This window comes from Pelophylax lessonae (assembly GCF_965119305.1).
Source record: "Pelophylax lessonae genome assembly, chromosome: 3".
Lineage (NCBI taxonomy): Eukaryota > Metazoa > Chordata > Amphibia > Anura > Ranidae > Pelophylax > Pelophylax lessonae.
In genome coordinates, this window is record NC_138770.1 from 32,784,651 (window position 1) to 32,808,847 (window position 24,197).

A 24,197-nucleotide genomic window follows, 5' to 3' on the forward strand; every position below is an offset into this window, starting at 1 on the left:
AATACCCCTAATGATATAAAACTAGAACAACAACTCAATAACCTCAGAACAGATTTAAGAATAATTTTGATAGAGAATCACGATAAATACTTAAAAAGACTGAAACTAAACTACTACTCCCAAGGCAACAAAGCTAGCAAACTATTGGCTAACCAACTACGCCAACGACAAATTAAAAATAAAATTAGCAAAATAATTCATCCCAAATCAGGTAAAGTAAGTTATAACCCCCAGGAAATAGCTGATACCTTCTCAGAGTATTATGAATCCCTGTATAATCTTAAAGAGGACCTAAACACCCATCAACCCACATGTGAAATATCTGACTTCCTAAAAACAATAAACCTACCTGAAATATACCCCAAAGATCTAGAATCACTCAATGCCCCAATATCAGAGTCAGAAACCCTCACAGTTATTAAATCATTACCCAAACATAAAACCCCCGGGATTGATGGATTGTCTGGAGAATATTATCAAGCCTTCAGCAACATCTTATCTCCATACCTGACCAAATTATTTAACCAAGTAGCCAAATCTGGAAAATACCCAAAAGAGATGTTAGAAGCACTAATAATTACCCTTCCCAAACCAAGAAAAGACCCAACCTCACCCATAAATTATAGACCTATATCATTACTCAACGCGGATATAAAAATCTATGCAAAAATATTAGCGAACCGACTAAATAATATAACATCATATCTCATTAGTCCAGACCAAGTAGGTTTCGTTAAAGGAAGACAAGCCCCTGATGGTACTAGACGAACGATAAATCTAATTAATCATATAGAAAATAGTCAAACTCCCGCGATTCTCTTAGCATTAGATGCAGAGAAAGCTTTTGATAGAATGCATTGGAAGTTTATTTCTAAAACTCTAGAAAAATTTGGAATCAAGGGATTTATAAACTCGGCCATTATGACTTTATACTCACAACCCTCAGCTAAAGTGTTCTCCTCAGGTTTATTATCCAAAAGCTTTAATTTGACCAATGGAACCAGACAAGGTTGTCCACTATCCCCAATAATATTCTCATTAGCAATAGAGCCTTTAGCGGAATATATACGCAATAACCCCGAAATTAATGGCATTAAAATAGGGCAATATGAACATAAACTGGGGCTATTCGCAGACGATATTATTCTAACAATGACAAACCCTGACACATCTTTACCCACGGTTCAAAAAATACTAGATCAATATAGTAAAGTCTCCTACTACAAAGTCAATCAAAACAAATGCTATGTCCTATCTATGAATATTGAGAAAGATCACATTAAAAACCTGCGTGAGAAATATGGCTACAATTGGGATGATATATCTATATCATATCTAGGTATACAATTGACGTACCCAACCTCCAAATTATACCAAGTTAATTTTCCCAAACTCCTAGAACAAACTAACAAAGACCTACAACATATCCAAAACGTTCAATTATCATGGGTTGGTAAAATAGCAGCCTTTAAAATGCAAATACTACCTAAAATCTTATACTATTTCCGGTCCCTCCCCATCCTGATACCCCCCACATTTTTCACGCAGATGAATATTGAATTAAAACATTTTATATGGAATAAGAAAAAACCCAGAGTAGCATTCTCAATATTAACAACTCCCAAAGCCTTAGGAGGAATGGGATTGCCAGATATAAAAAATTACTACTATTCATCACTATTCGACCAAATGAAATTCTGGTTCTCCTATCATGAGGACAAACTATGGACAAACATTGAAAAAGAGATCACTAAAGGACACAATCTATTTGCCCTTTCTATGGCCAAAATTATAATACCCAAAAAAATAGTCATACCCAACCTTCTTTCTATCAAATCAACACTATTTGCATGGAAGCATATCCTATCCAAAACTAAAACTGGAAACATATACTCGAAAGTAGCATTACCTACAAGAATAATTGACTACTATAAAATAAGATTATCGGCCGAAGAGTGGATAAATCAAGGTTACCATTATTATAATAACCTTCCGTTGCATCTCAGGAGTGTTGTGGAGGATAAACTAAGGAAATGCGCCCGACTAAAAGATCTGAAACTCGATGGTAATATTGATATTCCCACGGAAATATGGCAATTTTTACAGGCCAAAACTCACAAAAAAAGAAAGGAATAAAACTATTCTTTAATCTACTTTCCTTTTCCAGTAATAAAAATCCTAATATGACTAAATGGGAAAAGGATCTCTCACAAAATTTTACGTGGGAACAATGGCAAAAAGCATTATTGATTAATAATAAAGCATCCTCATGCATTGAGCATTGGGATAATTCACAAAAAATTCTAAACAGATGGTACTTGACACCATATAGATTATCGAAAATATTTCCTTCTGCCTCCCCGATATGCTGGAGATGTAATGAAGTAACAGGAAATCTTCACCACTCTCTCTGGGCCTGCAAGAATTTAATACGTTTCTGGAAATCTATTTCTTCACTTATAGCCGAAAAAACCGGTAACCTGACAGAACTGACACCTGCGATGGCACTATTGGGAATAGACCTAGATTTATACCCAATATGTTATAGAACTATAGTAGCACGCATTCTAATAGCTGCAAGACTTACTATTGCTAGTATGTGGAAATCTACCGAATCTCCCAACCAGTCCAATGTAATCACCAGACTGAATATACAAGCACAGTACCAACTGCTTTTAGCATACAAAAATTCATCTACTAATAAATTTAAAAAGAAATGGCAAATTTGGTTAAACAACCCAAGAGCTTCTCCTTACCTAAAGAAATGTGATATCTAAATCTCCATTATAGTTCAGATCAATTGGTTCCAATGTCCCATCCCTAATAAATCTTCGTACACGGCAACCAATCCACTTACAGATAGTTCCCATTAGGGGTAGGCGGTTTGGGTGTGCTGTGTTTTATTTAATCATAATAGTTTTTTTCTCATCTAACTGTTACCTGGTACTCCTGTAATTCTCATAATTTCCTTCATTTTCTTAACTGTTGTTACATGTACCAAGCAATGAGTCAGAAGTAACAAATAATTGTAAATGTTATTGTTGAAATTGTTAAATTAAAATTCCAATAAAAATTACTTAAAAAAAAAAAAATACGCCTACAATCACCGTAAGTACGCTAAGTATAAAAATCCCAATATGGTCCACAAGGTGGTGACCTGACTTCTCTCAGATGGAACGCACAGACAGGAAGTGATGCAAGATACAGACAGGAAGTGAGGAGATAAAGACAGGAAGTAATTTAAGACACTGACAGGAAGTGATGTAGGTCCACAGAGGAAGTGATGTCAGATATAAATAGGAATTTCAGAGGCAAGTCGGGAGGAAGAAGAGAGGAGATGTAGCTGGAAGTGGCAGCAGAGGAGGTAATAAGATATTATTTTCTATATATAGTCTTTAATTACATAAGTAAAATGTTGTCCTTCCGTTTTTATGCCAGGGAAACAGAGAAACAAAAAAACACTGAGAATCAGATTGCAGTCCCCTGGTGAAATCACATAAGTAGGATGAGCAGGTAAACTCCCTCCCTTATCTCTATTATTAAAACACGTCTGACCGTAGAGGTGAGGAGGATTCTGGGAGGTCACATGACATCACTTCCTATCCCTAATAATAAAACACAGACCTGACCGGAGAGGTGAGCAAGATTCTGTGAGGTCACATGACATCACTCTTATCTCTATTAATAAAAAACAGACCTAACCGGAGAGGTGAGGAGGATTCTCAGAAGATTCTTAGAAGGATACAAGAATCTCTATAAGGACGTCATGATGGAGAATCAGCCGCCCCTCACATCACCGGGTAAGAGGAGACTTTATTGTAAAGGAGAGAGCAGTACGGAGGGTCCACCTAGATCCCCCATCATCTGATAAACACATAGAAACAATGTATTCAGTCAGTGTGTGTGTTTCCTACAGATGAATCCAGTAATGGGAACCCACCAGAGAGATGTTCCCGTCCTCTGTATTCCCGGGATTCCACAGAGGTCAACATTAAAGAAGAGATAAAAATGGAAGATGATGAAGATTTTGTAATGGAGGAGGCAGAGTTTTCAAAAGGACATAGGAAGCAGTACAAGGACACCATGATGGAGTCATCCAGCTACAGAAACCCACCAGAGAGATGTCTCCATCCTCCGTATTCCCGGGATTCCACACAGGAAGGTCACACCATCCCCCACCATCATCAGGTAGGTGAAGATGGATGTTGAGATCGTAAAAGTGATCTGACTGTATGAAAATATATTCAACTAAACGTAAAAGGTTATTTGTGCTCACATTTTAAAGAAACCATTCCCTGCTATTTTGTTTGTTTAGAATGAAAATCTGATAGATATAAAAGATGAGGTTAAAGAGGAAGAAGTGATGAATGTGATGGGTGATCAGCATTTCGGCGAAGGGGTTGGGACGATGGACAAAGTTAAGAAGGAGGAATCTTCTCCAGACATCAGCACAGGTGAGTGATGGCCACTAAATACAAAAACTGTTTGGGTATATGGATTGATGTTTGAGGATCTGTAGACCCATTTCTACCAAGACTTCATGATGGAGAATCAGCCGCCCCTCACATCACCGGGTAAGAAAATACTTTATTGTAAAGGAGAGAGCAGTGCGGAGGATCCACCTAGATCCCCCATCATCTGATAAACACATAGAAACAATGTATTCAGTCAGTGTGTGTGTTTCCTACAGATGTATCCAGTAATGGGAACCAGCCAGAGAGATGTCCCCGTCCTCTGTATTCCCGGGATTACACACAGGTCATCATTAAAGAAGAGATAAAAGAGGAGGATGATGAGGATTTTGTAGTGGAGGAGGCAGAGTTTCCAAAGGGACACAGGAAGCAGTACCAGGACACCATGGTGGAGTCATCCAGTTACAGAAATCCACCAGAGATATGTCCCCTTCCTCCGTATTCCCAGGATTCCACACAGGAAGATCACACCATCCCCCACCATCATCAGGTAGATGAGAATGAGAATCCCAGGCCCTAAAAGATATAATTTTTCTATTATTTTTATTTTTTGTATTTATTATTATTTCTGCCATTTTGTTGGTTTAGGATGGAGATCTGATAAATGTACAAATTGGGGTTATAAAGGAAAAGACGTATGTGAGGGGTGATCAGCATTTTACAGAGGAGGTTGGGATGATGGACGCAGTTAAAGAGGAAGAAACTTCTCCAGATATCAGCTCGGGTAATTATGGAAGAATGGGTTAAAGCTTACTTAGTGATGTTTGGTTGGGTGGTATCATTGGTCTGGTTAGTTGTCATAGTTTGGTGTTGTGATTGCACCCAGTTCCACCACAGATCTCCTTTAACCGTGTAGCACAATTCCCAGCCATTTTGCTGGATGTGGGTCCCCCTGGGTTACCGCTAGCAACAACAGCATATTTAAGCATGTTCTCCAAGTGTGAGCACTGAGACAATGACCAGTCCAGTATCTTTGGGTTTTGTATTTATTTTGTAACTTGGATAGGAGAAGGGATGAGTGGGATACTCAGTTGACTCAACTATGCACAAATTGCTAGGGACAACTAAAAAATGCCGATTGGCACTGACTTGACGCTGGGTAAATGCCGGTCAATGCTGTTTAACACTGGCCTGCTGCCTGTTAATGCTGAACTGACTTTTGACTGCTTTCCTGAATAATGAAGTCCTCTTTAAGCTCCCTTAAGCACTCCTTGCTGAGGTAGCTACTTGTATGAACTGCTCCACTGCTGAACACTTCAGGGCCCGCACCGGTTCCCCCTTTCTCTCATTTATCTTCAGGGCTTAGACACTGGCACCCCCTTTCTAAGCCTTCTCTACTGGTTAGCTGGCTCCCCGATCCCTCTGACCCTCTGGAGTGGTCCCCTCTCCTAGGCAGACCCTTGAGCAGTTTCGAATACTCACAACGCTGTTTTTCCTGAAAACTTCTGCCCAGCAGCTCCACTCGGTCCACAGCACTCTGGATCCTTTCCTGCAGCCCAGCTCAACATCTGGTCCTCTAGGCCGACAGCCCAGGACACACTTGCTTCCTCTGACAGGAGGAGTGACAGCCGGCAGCCTCCTCCTGGGACTTTGCTTCCCGCCAAAGACACTCTGTCATGTGCTCCCCTCAGACTTATACCCCATCCCAGGGTGCATTGCTGCAGGTCCCGCCCACTGAGACAGATATAAGCCCTGTTGCACTATTGGTCAGGATTCCTCCACTGTCCAACAAGACCCATCATTGAACACAGTGGGGAGACTCCCCAAACTCAACAGGCACACCTGGAAACGCATGACAGCCTAGCTGAATGATCAATGCCCCCCCCCCCGATAAGCAGACAGGGCCATATAAATACTTTTTCCTTGCACCTACCTAGTAGGAGGGAGCTACGAACTTTAAAATGCTCGACCGACATATATTACTCCTGAAAAATACCCATACCAGAAGTGACACTGACCCCAGCCAAATGCAAAACTAGTGACAAACACTCAGAAAAGATGAGTAGGAAAAATGTCAGTGGCCTCCACCTGTAAAACCATTCCTGTTTTGGAGGTCGTCTCATTGTTGCCCATCTAGTGCACCTGTTGATAACAACCCCCTCTGCTACTTGACTGACCAGATGAATATCCCAGGAGTTTCCCTGACTTGATGCTATACTCTGATTATAAAGTGTTGAGCAGTGTATATGAGTGTGGAAAACTCTTGGTAATTTTTCTTGTCTTCTGACAGACGGACTCTGTGGTGGGAATAGAAGGACATCGGAGGAAAATGTGACTACAGAAGATAATGACATGGCATCTTCTCCAGAAGTAAATCCCGTTCCTCATAATATACATGACAGACCTCACCATTGGAGGAGATCATTGGAATCTCCTGATACTTCACATAGTCCTCTAATATCTGACAGTGCCAACGGGTGCGGGAAACCATCTCATCTCAGGGAATCTTCTTTATACCATACAGGAGAGAATTCATTGTCATGTTCAGAGTGCGGCAAATGTTATAAATACAAAAAAAGCCTTCTTAGCCATCAGAGAATACACACAGGTGACCTTCCCTATTCATGTTTACAGTGCGGGAAATATTTTAAACAGAAAAGATACCTTCTTCAGCACCAGAGAATTCACACAGGGGAGCAACCTTTTTCATGTTCAGAGTGCGGGAAATGTTTTAATCAAAAAGGACACCTTCTTCGCCATCTGAGAATTCACACAGGGGAGCGTCCCTATTCATGTTCAGAGTGCAGGAAATGTTTTAATAATAAAATAAGCTTTCTTAGCCATCAGAGACTACACACAGGTGAGTGTCCCTATTCATGTTCAGAGTGCGGGAAGTGTTTTATTTCGAAAGGAAACCTTCTTAGCCATCAGAGAATACACACAGGGGAGCGTCCCTATTCATGTTCAGAGTGCGGGAAATGTTTTAGTCGAAAAGAACACCTTCTTAGCCATCAGAGAATACACACAGGTGAGCGTCCTTATTCATGTTCAGAGTGCGGGAAATGTTTTAGTCGAAAAGAACACCTACTTAGCCATCAGAGAATACACACGGGTGAGCGTCCCTATTCATGTTCAGAGTGCGGGAAATCTTTTAATCACAAAGCACACTTTCTTCAGCATCAGAGAATACACACAGGAGAGCGTCCCTATTCATGTTCAGAGTGCGGGAAATGTTTTAATCATAAAAGAGACCTTCTTAGCCATCAGAGAATACACACAGGGGAACATCCCTATTCATGTTCAGAGTGCGGGAAAGGTTTTAGTCGAAAAGAAGACCTTCTTAGCCATCAGAGAATACACACAGGTGAGCGTCCTTATTCATGTTCTGAGTGCGGGAAATGTTTTAATCATAAAAGAAACCTTCTTAGCCATCAGAGAATACACACGGGTGAGCTTCCCTTTTCATGTTCAGAGTGCGGGAAATGTTTTAGTCACAAAGCACACTTTCTTAAGCATCAGAGAATTCACACAGGGGAGCGTCCCTATTCATGTTCAGAGTGCGGGAAATGTTTTAATGAAAGAGGAACCCTTCTTATCCATCAGAGAATACACACAGGTGAGCGTCCCTTTTCATGTTCAGAGTGCGGGAAATGTTTCAATCGTAAAGAAAACCTTCTTAGCCATCAGAGAATACATACAGGTGAGCGTCCCTATTCATGTTCAGAGTGCGGGAAATGTTTTATTTGTAAAGGAAACCTTCTTAGCCATCAGAGAATACACACAGTTGAGCCTCCCTGTTAATGTTCAGAGTGTGGGAAATGTTTTGCACACAAATGTTTACTTATTAGACACCAGAAAGTTCATACAGGCGAGCGTCTCTAATCTTGTGCAGAGTGTGGGAAATGTTTAACTAAGAAAGAACACCTACTTACACACAGGTGAGCGCCCTTTTTATTGTTATGAGTGCGGGAAATGTTTCCAAACAAAGGTTTATATCTTAGAAACCAGAAATTTCATACGGGCAAGCGTCCTATTTCGTGTTCAGAGTGCGGGAAATGTTTAAAAATAAAGGAAATATAATGAAACATCAGAGTGCACCCCCTGCTGGTACTACGGGAAATGGACGCTGGATTGTAACGGGTGGAACTGTTTAGTCCATAAACAAATGTGAAACACCCACAGTCCACTCAGGGTTGGTTTACACCCGCATCGCCCTCTGACCCGCTGTGGGGTTGGCAGGCAGCTGGGAGCCCTTATGTTAACCCTGTAAAGCCCACGCCAGTACGCCGCAACCGTATGCATCGGGGCTGTTGCGGCACAACCCCATTCAGTTGAATAGCATTGTCCAATGTGACCGGGGGATGCGAGGTTTGCAGCAGCCGCAAATTGCAGTGCCATGTGTACCGCCCCATCCGGCTGCCATTTAAGCTTAAGGGGGGTGGTAAAATAATGACTCAACTGTCTACCTTTACCGATCCCTCCCCACATGAGACAACAGGCGGGAAACCATGACAATACATGGGGCAACAAGTGAGCAATTAAGACAAAACATGGGGCAACAGGTGGGCAATCCGCACAATACATGGGATAATAAGTGGGCAATCCTGACAATATATGGGGCATAAAACCAATGAAAATGGTGGCACTCCAACAGGTTATAGCGATGATATTTATTGCAGACAGTCAATACGGGATACAGAAAGGTGGACGCGTTTCACACGTAATATCGTGCTTCTTCACCACGGTGTGCGTACCTGTTGGTAATGCATGGGGGCAACAAGTGGGCATTCATGACAATACATGGGGCAGCAGACAAACAATTCTGACAATACATTCTTTTTGTGTTCTACTTCTAAATATGTATATAGATCTAACCTACTGGATGGAAAAGATCACTGTAACATGCATTAACCCACAGCAGCCAATCAGGATTTATCTTTCACTGGTGAACCTTCTTAGAAGGGGGGTAGTTGAGATCTTGCATTGATTATAGGGTCCTCAATCGCATCACGGTCAAGAATGCATACCTGATGATTGGTTGCTTAATTTTTTTGCTCCTTTAGATTTATTGAAGTAGCCGGCTTTTTATTGGACCAACCAATGTATGATTATTAATACATTTGACACATTTGTTAATTCTATTATAAAAGATTTAAGCTTTATTTTATTCATATCATTACTGTGTGGTAATCGCTTATTCTGATCTTGTCCAATAAAACCGCTTCGTACAATATTCTGTGCCGAGTCTTCTTTTTTACCAATGATTAGATGATCGGTGATTGGAATGTGATCAGTTCATAGAGAGTCATCCATTGGGGTTTTATTAGTGAGATGGAGAGTGGAGAAGGCACCACATTGACAAACCATTGGAGGCCCTTTCTAAAGCCCTAAACTTTTTGGCAACCTGTCTATGACATTAGTCTTCCAAACTCTATCTCACTGAGCTAAGGCCAGAAGAGTTCCAGGAGTTCTTCTCTGTCCACAGTTCCCAAACCAAAAGGAGACATCCACCACATCTTCAATCTTAAGGCCCTAAATGTCCTCAGCTGGGCTCAGGAGTTCCGCATGTAATCCACCAGGTCATAGCCTCTCTCTTTATCAGGGAGACTTTTTTCTTTGACTGTCCCACATACATGTACTGCGGTAGGGCGGCCGTTCTGCGCAAAACCACGTACCTGTCCGTCATCTGCTTTTCTGGGTCTGGGGCGTGCCCAGCTCCCAATGGACACAGCGGGAGCCAATCAGCGGATCCAGCGGACAGGGTGTCCATCGGTACCCAGTATTCGTTCCTGAGAGAGGCAGAACAGTTGTCTGCCAATGTAAACAAGGCAGATCGCCGTTCTGTTAGTAGGGAAGATGGAGATCCTGTGTTTCTGCTAATGGAGGAAGGAGATACTGGCGCACAGAGATTATATATATGTAGCGCGCCCCCCACAGGGGCTGCTGAGTATGTTCGTTTCCTCCACACTCCCTTGACCCTGAGGCACCTCCAACCCGTTTGACACTATGGGTTCTGACATGGTTGTTCAGAGAAACAACAATGACACTTGAATAACAATATATCAGTTTACTGACTTAAGAAGGAAATTAACAGATATAGTTTCAACACAACAGGAGATATGAGTGTAAAGAACCAAAGTGACATTCTGAATCCTAAAGTCCCAGAATCACTAAGTGGCCCAAGACTCAGAATCTCATACACCAATAATGTCAGCTACAACTAAATAGAATAATATCTAACTGAATATGAATATAATTATTATAATATGAATATAATAATGATTCAATTCCTCTTATAAATGTGTGAGAGTGACAAATCAGATGTTTGTCTCTATATTAACTGTAGATAAAACAGTTGGATCTGACTAACTCAGCTGCATGGATATATCTCAAGAGAATCTATATCAATCTTAAAAATAATCTGAAAGAGTGCACTCTATCACCTATAGGGGGCCCCCTTTCCTATGAATTAAATGAGTCTCTTCCTGGGCATGGCCTTGCTAATCTTTGTCAGCAGTTAGAGCTCTAATCATTCCATGAATAATATTTGTAATCTAAAGGGAAAAAGGGGTATTTGTAATCCAGGCTCTGTCTACAATGAAGTCAGTATAAACCACTGTATGTGTACAGATGAGGCCTCCCGGTTCGCCAAGCACTATGAAAGATCAGGAGTGTCCCATGGCAACCGCTCCACTACATTAAAGTCCTCTCTGTGTCTCTGCTGCGTCACAGGCCCTTTCACTGTGTCCTTGAGCTGCTGTGCTCACTACAATTAGGTATCTCTCACCCAATCCTCTGACAGTCCTCCGCACCAGGCTGATCACCTCTCTGTAACGTCCGCCACCTCTCTAAGGTGTCTCCGCTCTCGATCAGTCATTCCTCTGTGACATCCGCCACCTCTTCAAGGTGTCTCCGCACTAGGCCACGGCCTCTACTCTCCACAGCGGTTCTCGGGCACATCCACACCGCACGCGGTCGCTGAAGCAAGAGAGCGCACATCCGACTCCGCCCCTTATTTATAGACTCTCCCATAATTCCCTGCGGAACCCGCAGCTCCCTGGGAGGATAGTTCCATCCGGCCCATCCGGCCCACTTTGCACATTCTTCATCCTCCACTGGACTATATATTCCACAATCCAACACGCCACTCTTCAGGAGAACCTCAAAATAAGCAACAAACTTAAAGGAACAGTATATCAGCCTTAACTATGCTGGTAGCCATTTCTTCACTTGGCTACATCCTCCCTCCACTTGAATGTCTTTGGTTCCCAAAGATGATGGGACTCCTAAGTGGGAGACTCCATTGAGATATAAAGTACCACAGAATTAAAACTAACAGCAGTTTTGTGTGGAACTAATAGCAGCTGAAAACTGGTCAATAAATGCACCTTCGAACAGCTGACTATACAAATTACTAGAAAGGTCTGAGTCACTCTCACAATAGGCCAACAAGAAATCAGTGGCCAACCTAATAGTGTCAGCGGGTGGAATAATATCATCTTTCTTAGGAATCCCAACGGAAGAGGCAGTTACTTGTGTAGGGCGTTGGAACATTACAATTTGTTCTTCAGAACTCTCTTGTAAGGTATCATACGTCAGTCTCTTTGGCGGGTGTATTTACTAGGGATGCAACGAATAATCGGCGGCCGAACGGTATTCGGCCGAAAATAGAAAAAATAGCACTTTCGGTGTTCGGCCGAATAAGTCAAAAGGCCGAATAATTTTGTGCCGAATAATAGGGCTGAACGATAGTCGATATGATATTGACTATCGTTCTGTGGCCGTAGGCGATATTCATATCGCCGAGGTCACGATATTTACAGGGGGAAGGGACTCAGAGGAGGACAGGAGGACTCACAGACTTCCGTGTTAGGCAGGGGAAGCCGGGACACTTCAGCGGTGAGCATACATACATTACTCACTCATGCACTGCAGCCCGCCCCACACATTCAGTGAGTCTTACTCTCCTCCCTAGTTTTTTCAATGGCACATTCAGGAAGCCAATCACGCCGTGATTAGCTGCACAGCGAACCAATCACGCGTGCCTGCACACCTGATTGGTTCCGCTGTGCCGCTACTCACGGCGTGATTGGCTTTCTGAATGTGCCATTGAAAAAACTAGGGAGGAGAGTAAGACTCACTGAATGTGTGGGGCGGGCTGCAGTGCACGAGTGAGTAATGTATGTATGCGGCTGTGCTCCTTTCCAGGCTCCTACTACCACAAATATGAGAGACTGTCTGTCACTGTATAATCTGATCGAGTCCACACTGACACTGACTGACTGTCACTGAGTAATTGATGTTACCACATTAACCCTGACCTGCCCAGTGCCCTGTATCTGCAATTAAAATTTACAAGGCTGCCTGCATGCTTCCTGATTTCCATTCCCAGCATCCTTCCCAATCCCTACAGTGTCACTAACATTAACCCTATGGTACAAGGCTGCAGTGTGCACTGAATCCCATTCCCTACAGTAACATTTAGGGAGAGAGAGAGACATGAGAGGACAAGAGAGAGAGAGAGACATGAGAGGACAAGAGAGAGAGAGAGAGCGAGAGAGAGGACAAGAGAGAGAGAGAGAGAGAGACATGAGAGGACAAGAGAGAGAGAGTGAGAGGACAAGAGAGAGAGAGAGAGACACGAGAGGACAAGAGAGAGGACAAAAAATTGGCAAAATAAATGGAAAAAATGCAAAACACCGCGTTCGGTATTCGGCCTTCGGCCAAACATTTTATTATTATTCGGCTTCGGCCAAGAATTTCATTTCGGTGCATCCCTAGTATTTACCTTTGTAGCCTTAATGACACCCCATCTCTGGGTTCAGATTCACTTTCCAACCCTTGAGAGCTGCAACTAGGTTGAGACTCCTCACACTCCTCAGAGGGGCCCATTGACTCCTCTGTGTCTTGTACAATTGAACTCCTGTCTTCCTCCTGAACCCTGCGCGTGGCATCCTCCTGAACCCTGCATGTGGCATCCTCCTGCACCCTGCATGTGGCATCCTCCTGCACCCTGTGCATAGTATCTTCCTGTATGTAGAATCCTCATGCACCCTGCACGTAGCACCAGCATACAGGGGCACACTGACCGCCAGCATACAGGGGGCACACTGACCACCAGCATACAGGGGGCACACTGACCACCAGCATACAGGGGGCACACTTACCACCGGCATACAGGGGGCACACTGACCACCGGCATACAGGGGGCACACTGACCACCGGCATACAGGGGCACACAGACCACCGGCATACAGGGGCACACAGACCACCGGCATACAGGGGCACACTGACCATCGGCATACAGGGGGCACACTGACCACCGGCATACAGGGGGCACACTGACCACCGGCATACAGGGGGCACACTGACCTCCAGCATACAGGGGTACACTGACCTCCAGCATACAGGGGGCACACTGACCACCGGCATACAGGGGGCACACTGACCACCGGCATACAGGGGGGCACACTGACCACCGGTATACAGGGGGGCACACTGACCACCAGCATACAGGGGGCACACTGACCACCAGCATACAGGGGGCACACTGACCACCAGCATACAGGGGACACACTGACCACCAGCATACAGGGGACACACTGACCACCAGCATACAGGGGTACACTGACCACCAGCATACAGGGGGCACACTGACCACCAGCATACAGGGGGCACCCTGACCGCCAGCATACAGGGGCACACTGACCACCTGCATACAGGGGGCACACTTATCACCAATATGCAGGGCCACTGGTTACCTGTCCACAGGGGACATAACAAATCAAGTAAAACAACTACCATGTAACTAAAAAAAATCTCAAAAGCAATAAGAGAATCTTGTTAGCTGGTTCCCTCATCTAACGTGCAACAATAAAAAACAAAAAATGCAGCACTGCCCTACACTTCATCTATAATATTCTACAAATGGACTTATAATGGTAAAACCTATAAATGAATATCCTGTGCAAATCATCCATTGTATTACAATATAGTAGTGATGGTGTCACCCTCTCTGCAAAAGGTAAGAAATATCACAGAGCTGCAATGTGCAAATAGTGGTGACCCCCCCTCCCCCCTATATAATCATAATAAATAGTACAATTAATGTGCATATTTTACATTTTATTATGATTATATATCGGGTGTTTCACCACTATTTGCACATGGCAGCTGTAAAATGTTGCTGATATTAAAAAATATCTGTAGCGTCTTTTCAGGCGTTGTGTTCAAATAGTTCATTAGCCAGGCTTAAACAAAGTGTGATTTTATTCAAACACACTTGGCACATCAAGCATAAATACAATGTAAAAAGTATAATGGTTCAGTACATTGTAAGTAATAAGAAGTTTGTGTCCTGCTAACTCTGCTTCCAAAAAGGTGACTGAGAAACAGCTGTTGTAGTTAGGTTGGGTGTGTAGGCCTAAAGAAAACAATGTAATGAGGTTTCAATATGTATGTGTCGTTATTCCGTGTGAAGGAGGTGTGTCAGTGTCTGTATGTGATGTCCTGCTATCTGGGCTCCAGGACACTGTCTTTATACTGTTTCAGACCGTCAAGACTCATAATGCAGTTATGACCTAATACAGTTTAAGCTAAATGTGTGATGCCCGTATTAGTAATAATTCCTAATATGTATATGACCAAAACGCTGACTTAGACTTGAACTACTTTGATTGACAGAAACATATAGTAGTATTCTCGAAATACACCATAGTATGAAATGACCTTTTCTACAGTTTAAATAAATAACCTTTGTGACATATACATTCTTTTACAACTGTAACCAAACTTACAAATGGATAATCAATTTCAATATTATGTATATATGTAGCACCACCCCCGCAGGAGCTGCTGATTATATTATTGGGTCTACACCCTGCCTAACAACCCAATCAAATTGGCTCGATCCCTCCTCAGGCACAACTGACCCAGAATAGGACTGGACTATCAAATGGATACACAGATTGGAATACAATACTTCACTATGCAACAATACCTTGTTACCTTCTTGAATGGTAGTCCTTCTGGGTGACACAATGGAACAACGCACAGGATTGTAATTAACCAAACTTAGTTTACTATATATCAAATCGAATAAGGGAGATACAATACAATACAAGTCCGTAAAAGGTTACTTAAAACAGCTTTAAAAAGGTAAAAGAATACCCCCACACTCCTCCTGCATTAAGGCTAGACACAGTACCAGATAGGTAGGCCTATCTGAGTCCCCCCCCCAGAGTTCTCTTCTTTCTTGTTGATTTTCGCTAGCAAGGTTATTGAATAGAGCTCATTTGTAATCCAAATTTAGGAATGAAGATCAAGAGAGAGAGAAACAACGAGCTGTTAGTTGTCACCGCAGGGTGTCTGCGTAACTGAGCAATAACTTCTGCGAGAGAGATAAGCCTCTGGCGACTCCTTTACAGACCTTATTGTTTGCTATGAGTCTCCTGAGAAAGTATGCTGATAAACCCCGGGGTTTTATCACCTCCTGTTGCACTACCGCTATCTGTAGATAAAACTATCTCATTGGCAGATAAAGTCAGTTATTGGGCATGTGCCCTCTCACCAACAGAAGTTTCTCCTTCGCGCGCTTCCACTGCGGTCTCAGTCCTGTGGCTATATGCCAGCCGCGCGAGGTCCTTCTGGCGGATGACTTCCGGTCTCTGCAAACAGCAGTATGACCTCCAGGAATGTGCCTCGTGCTTGAGATGGGACGGTTCCACGTCGTCCCTCCAGGCTAAGAGGCCCTTGGCCCAATATCCAGTGTCAGTCCTTCACTCTCGCTCGCTGGTTCCTCAGAGTCCAGCGCAGAAAGGCGCCCCCTTCGCGCGCTTCTCTCTTCCTTTAAATAACTTCCCCCATAGTGCCGTGCGGTGCAGCCGTGCACCCTGGATCTTGCAAAGCAGCCTGGGAGATGTAGTTTCTTCATCTTGTGAAAAGGAAGTCACAGCCCGGGAAATTCCATGCAGCTACCACTAGAGGGAGCCTAGTTCCTTCCCACATATCAAACAGTGTCTTTAGGCATGTTTAACCCCGCTACACACTCCCCCCACTTGAGAAACTTTGGTCCCCAAAGAGGTCAACAGTATGTACCCTAGTGCATAGGTTGGCATTATACAACAAAACATTAACATTTCGCTGAAATAAATGAATCTGAATATTTCCAAGTTTGTATTCTGTAAATAGTGCAAACAGTAAAACGATAAAGTGCAATTAATAAACAAATAGGTGATTTCTACAGTGTTAATATAGTGCTAATTTCTAGTGCTTTTATATAGTGCTCCTTTAAAAAGCACATGTGCATTTGCAATTTCTTAAACACTTACATCTTAAAGTTTGTGTTGTAAATAAAAAAAAAAAAATCAAAAGGTGAGAAAAGGAAGAAAAAAAAAAAAACATATAGTGAGGTCAGAGCAACAAAATGTGCGCAAACATTAACTCACAAAGTAAACCAAATTGTGAACATCAAAAACTGTGCTTATTATAATGGCCAAACCCAATATCCTTATGTACAAACTTAAATGCAAACGTCTTCTACTTCAATACTTTGTTCTCATGATCTCTCACAGACCCCCCAAAACTTGGGTGGCTTGTACAGTTGTGCCTGGGGGTGAGCTAGGGTTGTCCCCCACCAAATCTACAGTGGAGGAACTAGGCTGGTCAGGAGATCTTTTGGAGGTAAAAACAGCTTCTTCCGAACATTCACCCAATTGATCATAGGTCAGTCTCTTAGGTGGGTGAATGACTCTCCTTTCCCTCTGTTCCCGCGGAGGCATGCTCTCAGAGGTACTAGGATCAGGCACTTCTGAGGATTCTTCAATGTTCACCTCCTCATGTTCCAACACAGAGGAACCTGATGGTTCAAGAGAGGTCAGTTCTTCTTCAGAGAAGGGTGCAACCTCCTCCTCAGGATCTTCATCCTCAGCTGCTTCTTCTGGAAGCATATGAAAGGGTATGAATTCAGGGGCTTCTGCCCGAAGGGCTCCTCTATCAGCCAAGTCAGATGAAGACAGGGAGGCAGGTGTGGGTTCTGGCAACTGAGATGACCACAACCAGTCGGGTACCTCCTCTTCATCTTCCAAATCTTCAGATGGAGAACTTCCCTCTCCCTCACCTGGGAGCGTCGTCTGAGATCTGGTAACTGGTCTGGACCGGCGAGAAGTCGAAGGGGCCTCTGACAAGTCTTCCACAGGGGGCATACGAACCGCTTCAGAGAGAGGCAGCAAATGGTTCCGATGCCAAGCCTTCAATGGACCCACACTTCCTTCAGGCCGAATTTGGTACACAGGAAGGTTTGGCAGTTGCTTGCAGATAACATAAGGTTGGGACTTCCAGCGGTCTGCCAACTTGTGTTTTCCCGGGACACCCAAGTTTCTCAACAAAACCCTGTCCCCTGGTTGCAGGTCATGGATCCGAACTTTTAGGTCGAAATTTTTTTTATTCCGCAGTCCACGTTGATCAGATGTGGCCTGAGCCTTGTCATAGGCCGCTTTCAGACTCTTCCGCAGTCGGTCCACATATCCTCTATGCGATGCTGAAGAGGTATGATCAGGCGAAATGCCAAAGGCCAAATCCACTGGCAACCGAGCCTCCCTTCCAAACATCAGCCGATAAGGGGAATATCCAGTAGCATCACTGACAGTGCTGTTGTAGGCATGCACAATGGCAGCTACGTGCTTGCCCCAATGCTGTTTCTTCTCTGAGCTCAAAGTCCCCAACATATCCAAAAGAGTCCTGTTAAATCGTTCAGGCTGGGCATCCCCCTGTGGATGGTAGGGAGTGGTTCTAGTCTTTTGAATGCCTAACATATCTAACAGTCTCTTGATCAGTCTGCTTTCAAAGTCCCTTCCCTGATCAGAATGGAGGCGTTGTGGTAACCCATAATGTACAAAGAACTTCTCTACAAGAACTTTGGCTACCGTTGAGGCCTTCTGATCCCTTGTTGGGAATGCTTGAGCATATCTGGTAAAATGGTCTGTTACCACAAGGACATTCCCCTGGCCACTCAGATCAGGCTCTAAGCAAAGGAAATCAATGCACACCAGCTCCATGGGTCCCTGACTTTGTAGATGGCCCATTGGGGCTGCTTGACGTGGCAGAGTCTTCCTCTGTATACACCGGACACAAGAATGACAGTATCCTTCAACTTCGGCCCTCATACAAGGCCAGTAGAACCTGTCCCTGACAAGCTGAAAGGTTCTTTCGGGCCCCAGATGGCCATGATTATCATGAAGAGCGGCCAGAACTCCCTCTCTGTATTTAGCTGGTAAGAACAGTTGCCACTTCTCCTCCAGATCTTCAGATGGACCTCTCCGGTAGGCCACTCCTTCTCTGATCTGTAACCGGGTCCACTCTCTATGTAACAGACGGGCCCCCTGAGGGGAGTCAGTTAGAAGCAACTCAGGGCTCTGGATCTCCAAGGCTTCCAAGAGAAGTTTTCCCAAAGGGTCTTCCAACTGCTCCTTCCGCAAGTCCCTTTTGGACAGCCGGGGCAAACCCTCCCCTTCAACCTGGGTCACCTGGCAGTAGCATTTGGGCACTCCGATAGCCGAAACCCCAATCTCTTCTGCTCTTGACCCTCCTCGGGATCGAAATTCAGTTCCCTGATATAAGGCACGCACCCCTTCTGGAGCCAAATGAGTCCATTCTTCCGCAGGTTCCTGTGGAGCATGCAACCTTCTGGACAGGGCATCTGCATCCCTATTTCCGATTCCTGGCCGATACTTCAGGCTAAAATTGAAGCTAGAGAGGGCAGCCAACCATCGGTGTCCTGTTGCATCCAGCTTGGCCGTAGTCAACAGATAGGTGAGGGGATTATTATCTGTCTTGACAATGAAGTCAGCTCCGTACAGGTAGTCTTTCAATTTGTCAACCACTGCCCACTTCAAGGCCAAGAATTCAAGTTTGTGGGTAGGATAATTCCTTTCAGCAGGCAGTAGGCTTCTGCTCACATAGGCAACAGGTCGCAGATGACCCTCATGCTCCTGATAAAGTACCCCCCCAGCCCATCTCGGCTGGCATCAACATGCAGTTCATATGGTTTTGTGGGGTCCGCATAGGCCAACACAGGGGCAGTGGTTAGGGTTTCCTTCAGCTGGACAAAGGCCCCTTCGCATTCCGGGGTCCACTGATCCTGGATGGATTCCTTAGCCTTCCGGGGGCCCATGGTGGACTTCGCCGGCTTTACCAACTCAGGGACATCATCTTCTTCATTCTTCAGGAGCTCATTTAGGGGTCGGGCAATCTGGGCGAACCCCTCCACAAACCTCCTGTAATAGGAGCAAAAGCCCAAGAATGACCGGAGTTCGGTCACATTTGTGGGTCTCGGCCAGGAAGCAACAGCATCCAACTTGTCCGGGTCAGTGGCCACCCCTTCTTCAGACACGATATGGCCCAGGTAATGGACCGAGGACTGATAGAATTGGCACTTCTCAGGAGAAAGTTTCAGACCTTCTTCATGTAGCCTCTTCAAGACCTTTTCCAACCTCTCCTCATGTTCTTCCAAAGTTCTGCCAAACACGATAACATCATCCAAGTATACCAGTACCTCTATCAAATTCATATCTCCAACGGTCCTCTCCATCAGCCTTTGGAAGGTAGCAGGGGCCCCGGACAACCCCTGAGGCATGCGATTGAACTCAAAGAACCCCACAGGGGTGATGAAGGCTGTTTTCTCCCGATCTTCAGGGTGCATGGGGATCTGATAATACCCACTCTTTAAGTCCATCACACTGAACCACTTCGCCCCTGACAGACTCTGTAGGGCATCTTCGATTCGAGGAGTGGTATACTGGTCTGGGATGGTTTTTCTGTTCAGCGTTCGGTAGTCGATACAAAGCCTCAGAGATCCATTTTTCTTCCGGACTACCACTATCGGGGAAGCATACGGGCTCCTGGATTCTCGGATAATCCCGATCTTTTTGAGCTCTGCCAGCTGTTGACGTAGATCTTCTCTATTTCAACAAATTCTTTATTGTAATAAATCAAAGCAAAAACTATACAACTTTGTACAATACACATCTTGAAATTTTAAGGAATGAGTAAACCAAACTAATGTACATATATCAAACAAGGGTTCATATAGAGGAACCTGTACTGCAATTAAAGGAAGCCGAGGAACACAATACAAGTAGACTGATATCTGTCATTTTGTACATACTACTAATAATATACATTACTAATACGTCCCCTCCCTAGGGAAGGAAAGGAAACAGAGGAAACACAAAGAATGAAAACAAACAGCTGTACCACTCCCTGAAATTAGAACGATCTCTTATGTGGCTTTATTCAGATGGCATGCACGTCTCTGGGGCCTGAACCCACCTATCCCATATCTTATTATACTTGGATACACTTCCTCTATGGGAGTAGATCAGTTTTTTATAGGGCAAGGTTACATTGATCTCTCGGAGCCAGTCCTGTATAGATGGAGGTGAATCTCTCATCCAGCGGCGGGCCAAACACTTCCTAGCGAGAAACAGTGTCTCATGCAAAAACAGTGTGGTATATTTATCTATATTAATATCAGGGGGTATTCCTAGTAAACAGAATTTCGGAACCAGGGTCAAAGGAGACCCCATGGTATCATGTAGAAATCTAACCACCTGCTCCCAAAAGCCCTGGACCTCGGTACATGTCCAGAGCAAATGGTAAAAGGTGCCACGCTCCACCCTGCACATGGGACACTGGCCAGTAGCCTCGCTACGATAGGTAGCCACCACAGCCGGTGTCAGGTAGGCTCTATGTAGAATATATAATTGAGTCAGGCGATCCGAGAGTTTCGGAGAAACCAATTTGCAGTTATCTAAGGCTTCCCCCCATTCCTTATCCTCAAGCGTCCCGATATCTCCCTCCCATTTAGTCTTGATGGCATACGCCAAGACCGTTGATTCTGGCAAAAGGAGTGCATTATACATATATGAAATAAGTTGTTTAGATTCAAAGCCCATTACCACCTCCAAGACTGGGATTACGGTCAATTCTTGAATAGGACGGGGAAATTGAACTGCGAAAGCGTGCCTAAGCTGCAGGTACCTAAAATACATGTGATTAGGGAGATCGTGTTGCCCTTTTAACTCATCAAAAGATTGGAGTTCACCATTGGTAAGTATATCAACCAAATAGGAAATTCCATAGTGGGCCCACACATGTGCATCCAGAATAGAGGCACACTCACGGAGACTGGTATTATGCCACAGCGGCGTATATGCATGTAGCGAGGGTATATCCAATTTGGTTGACACCACCTCCCATATTCGCCTATACTGATATAACATAGAGGTCTTATCCCCCCGGGTTTCAGCCCCCCGTACGCCCACCAGAATCAAGGATAGGGGTTCAACTAATGCATGGGCCCATGCAGGGGCTAGAAGGGCCAGGAATCTCTCCCTATCAAAACTATGAAGATGAAAGAAGTGGGATAACTGTGATGCCAGGTAATATAAATTAAAATCTGGGAGAGCCATACCACCCAGGTCTACGGGACTCTTAAGCTTCCGCCATGCCAACTTATGTCTACTGGATCCCCAAATAAAGGGCTTAAGTATAGCTTCTATCTGAAGAAAAAACTTAAGGGGAAGGTAAATTGGAGAATGCCACAAAATATACAAAAACTTAGGTAGTAACACCATTTTTACGAGGTTAATCCGGCCGCAAACCCCCAGCGGAAGACGCGCCCATATCTGTGTCTTAGCTTTTAACAATGTAAACAAGGGTTGTATATTGTTCTGTATATAATCCACTGAAGATTTAGTCACCTGGATCCCTAAATATTTAATACAATTCACTACCTGCAAAGGGAAAAGTGGGTTTACAGGGAAGGGGGAAATATTATCTATGGGGAGAATTTGAGATTTGTCCCAATTGATTTGTAATCCAGAAAATCGGCCAAACTGTTTAATAAGGGAAAGGGCTACCGAAAGGGATGAATCTGGGTCAGCCAGGTACAACTGGGTATCATCTGCATACATACTAATTTTTTCTTCTAATCTTCCCACCCGGAGACCATGTATATCAGAGTGCGACCGGATCGCTATCGCAAGTGGCTCTGCTACCAGCGCATACAAAAGGGGCGAAAGGGGACAACCTTGCCTAGTACCCCTAGTAAGAGAAAACCCCTCCGATGTCCTCCCATTAGCCAGTACTTTAGCCACCGGTGCCTGGTAGAGAATCCGTACCCACCGGATGAAATTGGGGCCAAAGCCATATCCCTCCAGGCATCTCCAAAGAAAACCCCATTCTACTGAGTCAAATGCCCTTGCTGTATCTAAGGACACCACAACTCTTGAGCCAATGTTATCATGAGCAGCCTGTAAATTCATAAAGAGACGCCTCAAATTGAATGAGGTGTTCCTGCCTGGCATAAAACCCGACTGGTCCGCATGAACAAGAGAAAGAATGACCTTACTGAGGCGAATAGACAGGATTTTAGCCAGAATCTTAACGTCAACTTGTAACAAAGAAATTGGGCGATAAGAGGTGGGTTGATGGGGATCTTTACCTGGTTTAGGAATAAGAACAATTAAAGCTTCCCGCATAGTAGGGGGCAGTGTGTAGGATTCAAATGCGCATTCAAACATAGACAACAAGTGTGGCACCAATACCTCAGAGTATGTGGAATAAAATTCTATGGGTATTCCATCTGTTCCCGGGGACTTAGACCTGGGAATTCTAGCCATAGCCTCAATAATCTCTTCCTGCGACAGCGGGGCCTCGAGAAGCTCCAGCTGCTCGACCGACAATTGGGGAAGAACATCCGGGGACATATACAGGGAAATCGGAGAGTCATCGGCCGGGGCTGTAGAAGTGTAAAGGTCGCGGAAAAAATCCCGAAATCGGTCAGCCACTAACCTAGGGTCGGTTACAGGAGGTCCCATTGGAGGATGAAGAGTGATCACTACCGGAGGCCTATCGTTGCAATGTACTAGATAGGCCAAAAGTTTACCCGCCCGTTCTCCATGCTCATACAACTTTTGTTTTTGAAAAAAAAGTGTCCTACGGGCTTTTTCATACTCCAGCTGCTCAACTACCCTTGTCATTAATTTTAATTGATCCGCACCAGTGGGTGTCGGGTCAGCTGTATACGCAGCTTCCGCAGAGGCCAAGGTTCCAATCGCCTCGGTATGCGCCTGAGCAGAAGCTGCTTTAATAGAATTAATGGTGGTCATTAATGTCGATCTAGCATGAAGCTTAAAGGTCTCCCACACTACCAAGGGGGAGGCCGAGCCGACGTTATCGGCAAAAAATTGTTGCCACCTAGCGGCCAAGTCTATCTCCTCAGGGATGAGGGGGAGCCAAAACGGGTTTAATCGCCAGGCTGGCCGAATTCGTTCACTATGAATCCGGAGCGTAACCCAATAGGGACAATGATCCGAAAGACTGCGGGCTGAAAAGCCTGCATCCAAAAGTCTGGGGAGTAAAAAGGGGGATATAAAAATAAAGTCGATACGAGACATAGAATTATGAGAGGCAGAAAAATAGGAGTACGCCCTTAATGACGGGTTACAAACCCTCCAAGTGTCCAGCAAATTAAATTCCTCCATCAACCGTGCAAACCTAGTTGTCAATGTCTGAGGCTGTGTGGCTCCGGGAGCAAGCAACCTATCCAAACTGGGGTTCAAGGTGTTGTTGAAATCCCCTAACCAGATCGCTGGTATCCGTGGATGCAACACCATGAAGTCCAGGCCCTCATGCAGTATAGAAGCCGAAAACGGTGGAGGAACATAAAAGGCTAATAACAAATAAGGCTCACCATACAGCAGTACATCTAAAAACACATATCTG

The 24,197-nt window shown here is 44.4% G+C and overlaps 2 protein-coding genes and 1 pseudogene across 3 annotated transcripts in view; 2 read left to right on the forward strand and 1 right to left on the reverse strand.

Moving 5' to 3' along the window:
* Positions 1-24,197, reverse strand: part of LOC309550274 (uncharacterized protein) — a gene marked incomplete at both ends in the record, with an annotated part of 1,476,097 nt that overhangs the window by 961,454 nt on the left and 490,446 nt on the right.
* LOC309549926 (uncharacterized protein) overlaps positions 1-24,197 on the forward strand; it is a gene marked incomplete at both ends in the record, with an annotated part of 77,260 nt that overhangs the window by 965 nt on the left and 52,098 nt on the right. The window contains 3 exon segments of the mRNA XM_082250412.1: positions 48-560; positions 2,007-2,065; positions 3,696-3,800. Of these exon segments, the coding sequence (XP_082106538.1) occupies positions 48-560; positions 2,007-2,065; positions 3,696-3,800 (677 nt within the window).
* Positions 4,009-24,197, forward strand: part of LOC309549927 — a 51,704-nt pseudogene continuing 31,515 nt past the window's right edge. The window contains exons 1-3 of the transcript in view: positions 4,009-4,029; positions 7,047-7,860; positions 7,945-8,157. The product of the transcript in view is annotated as an uncharacterized misc_RNA (transcript). The remainder of the gene's footprint in view (positions 4,030-7,046; positions 7,861-7,944; positions 8,158-24,197) is intronic.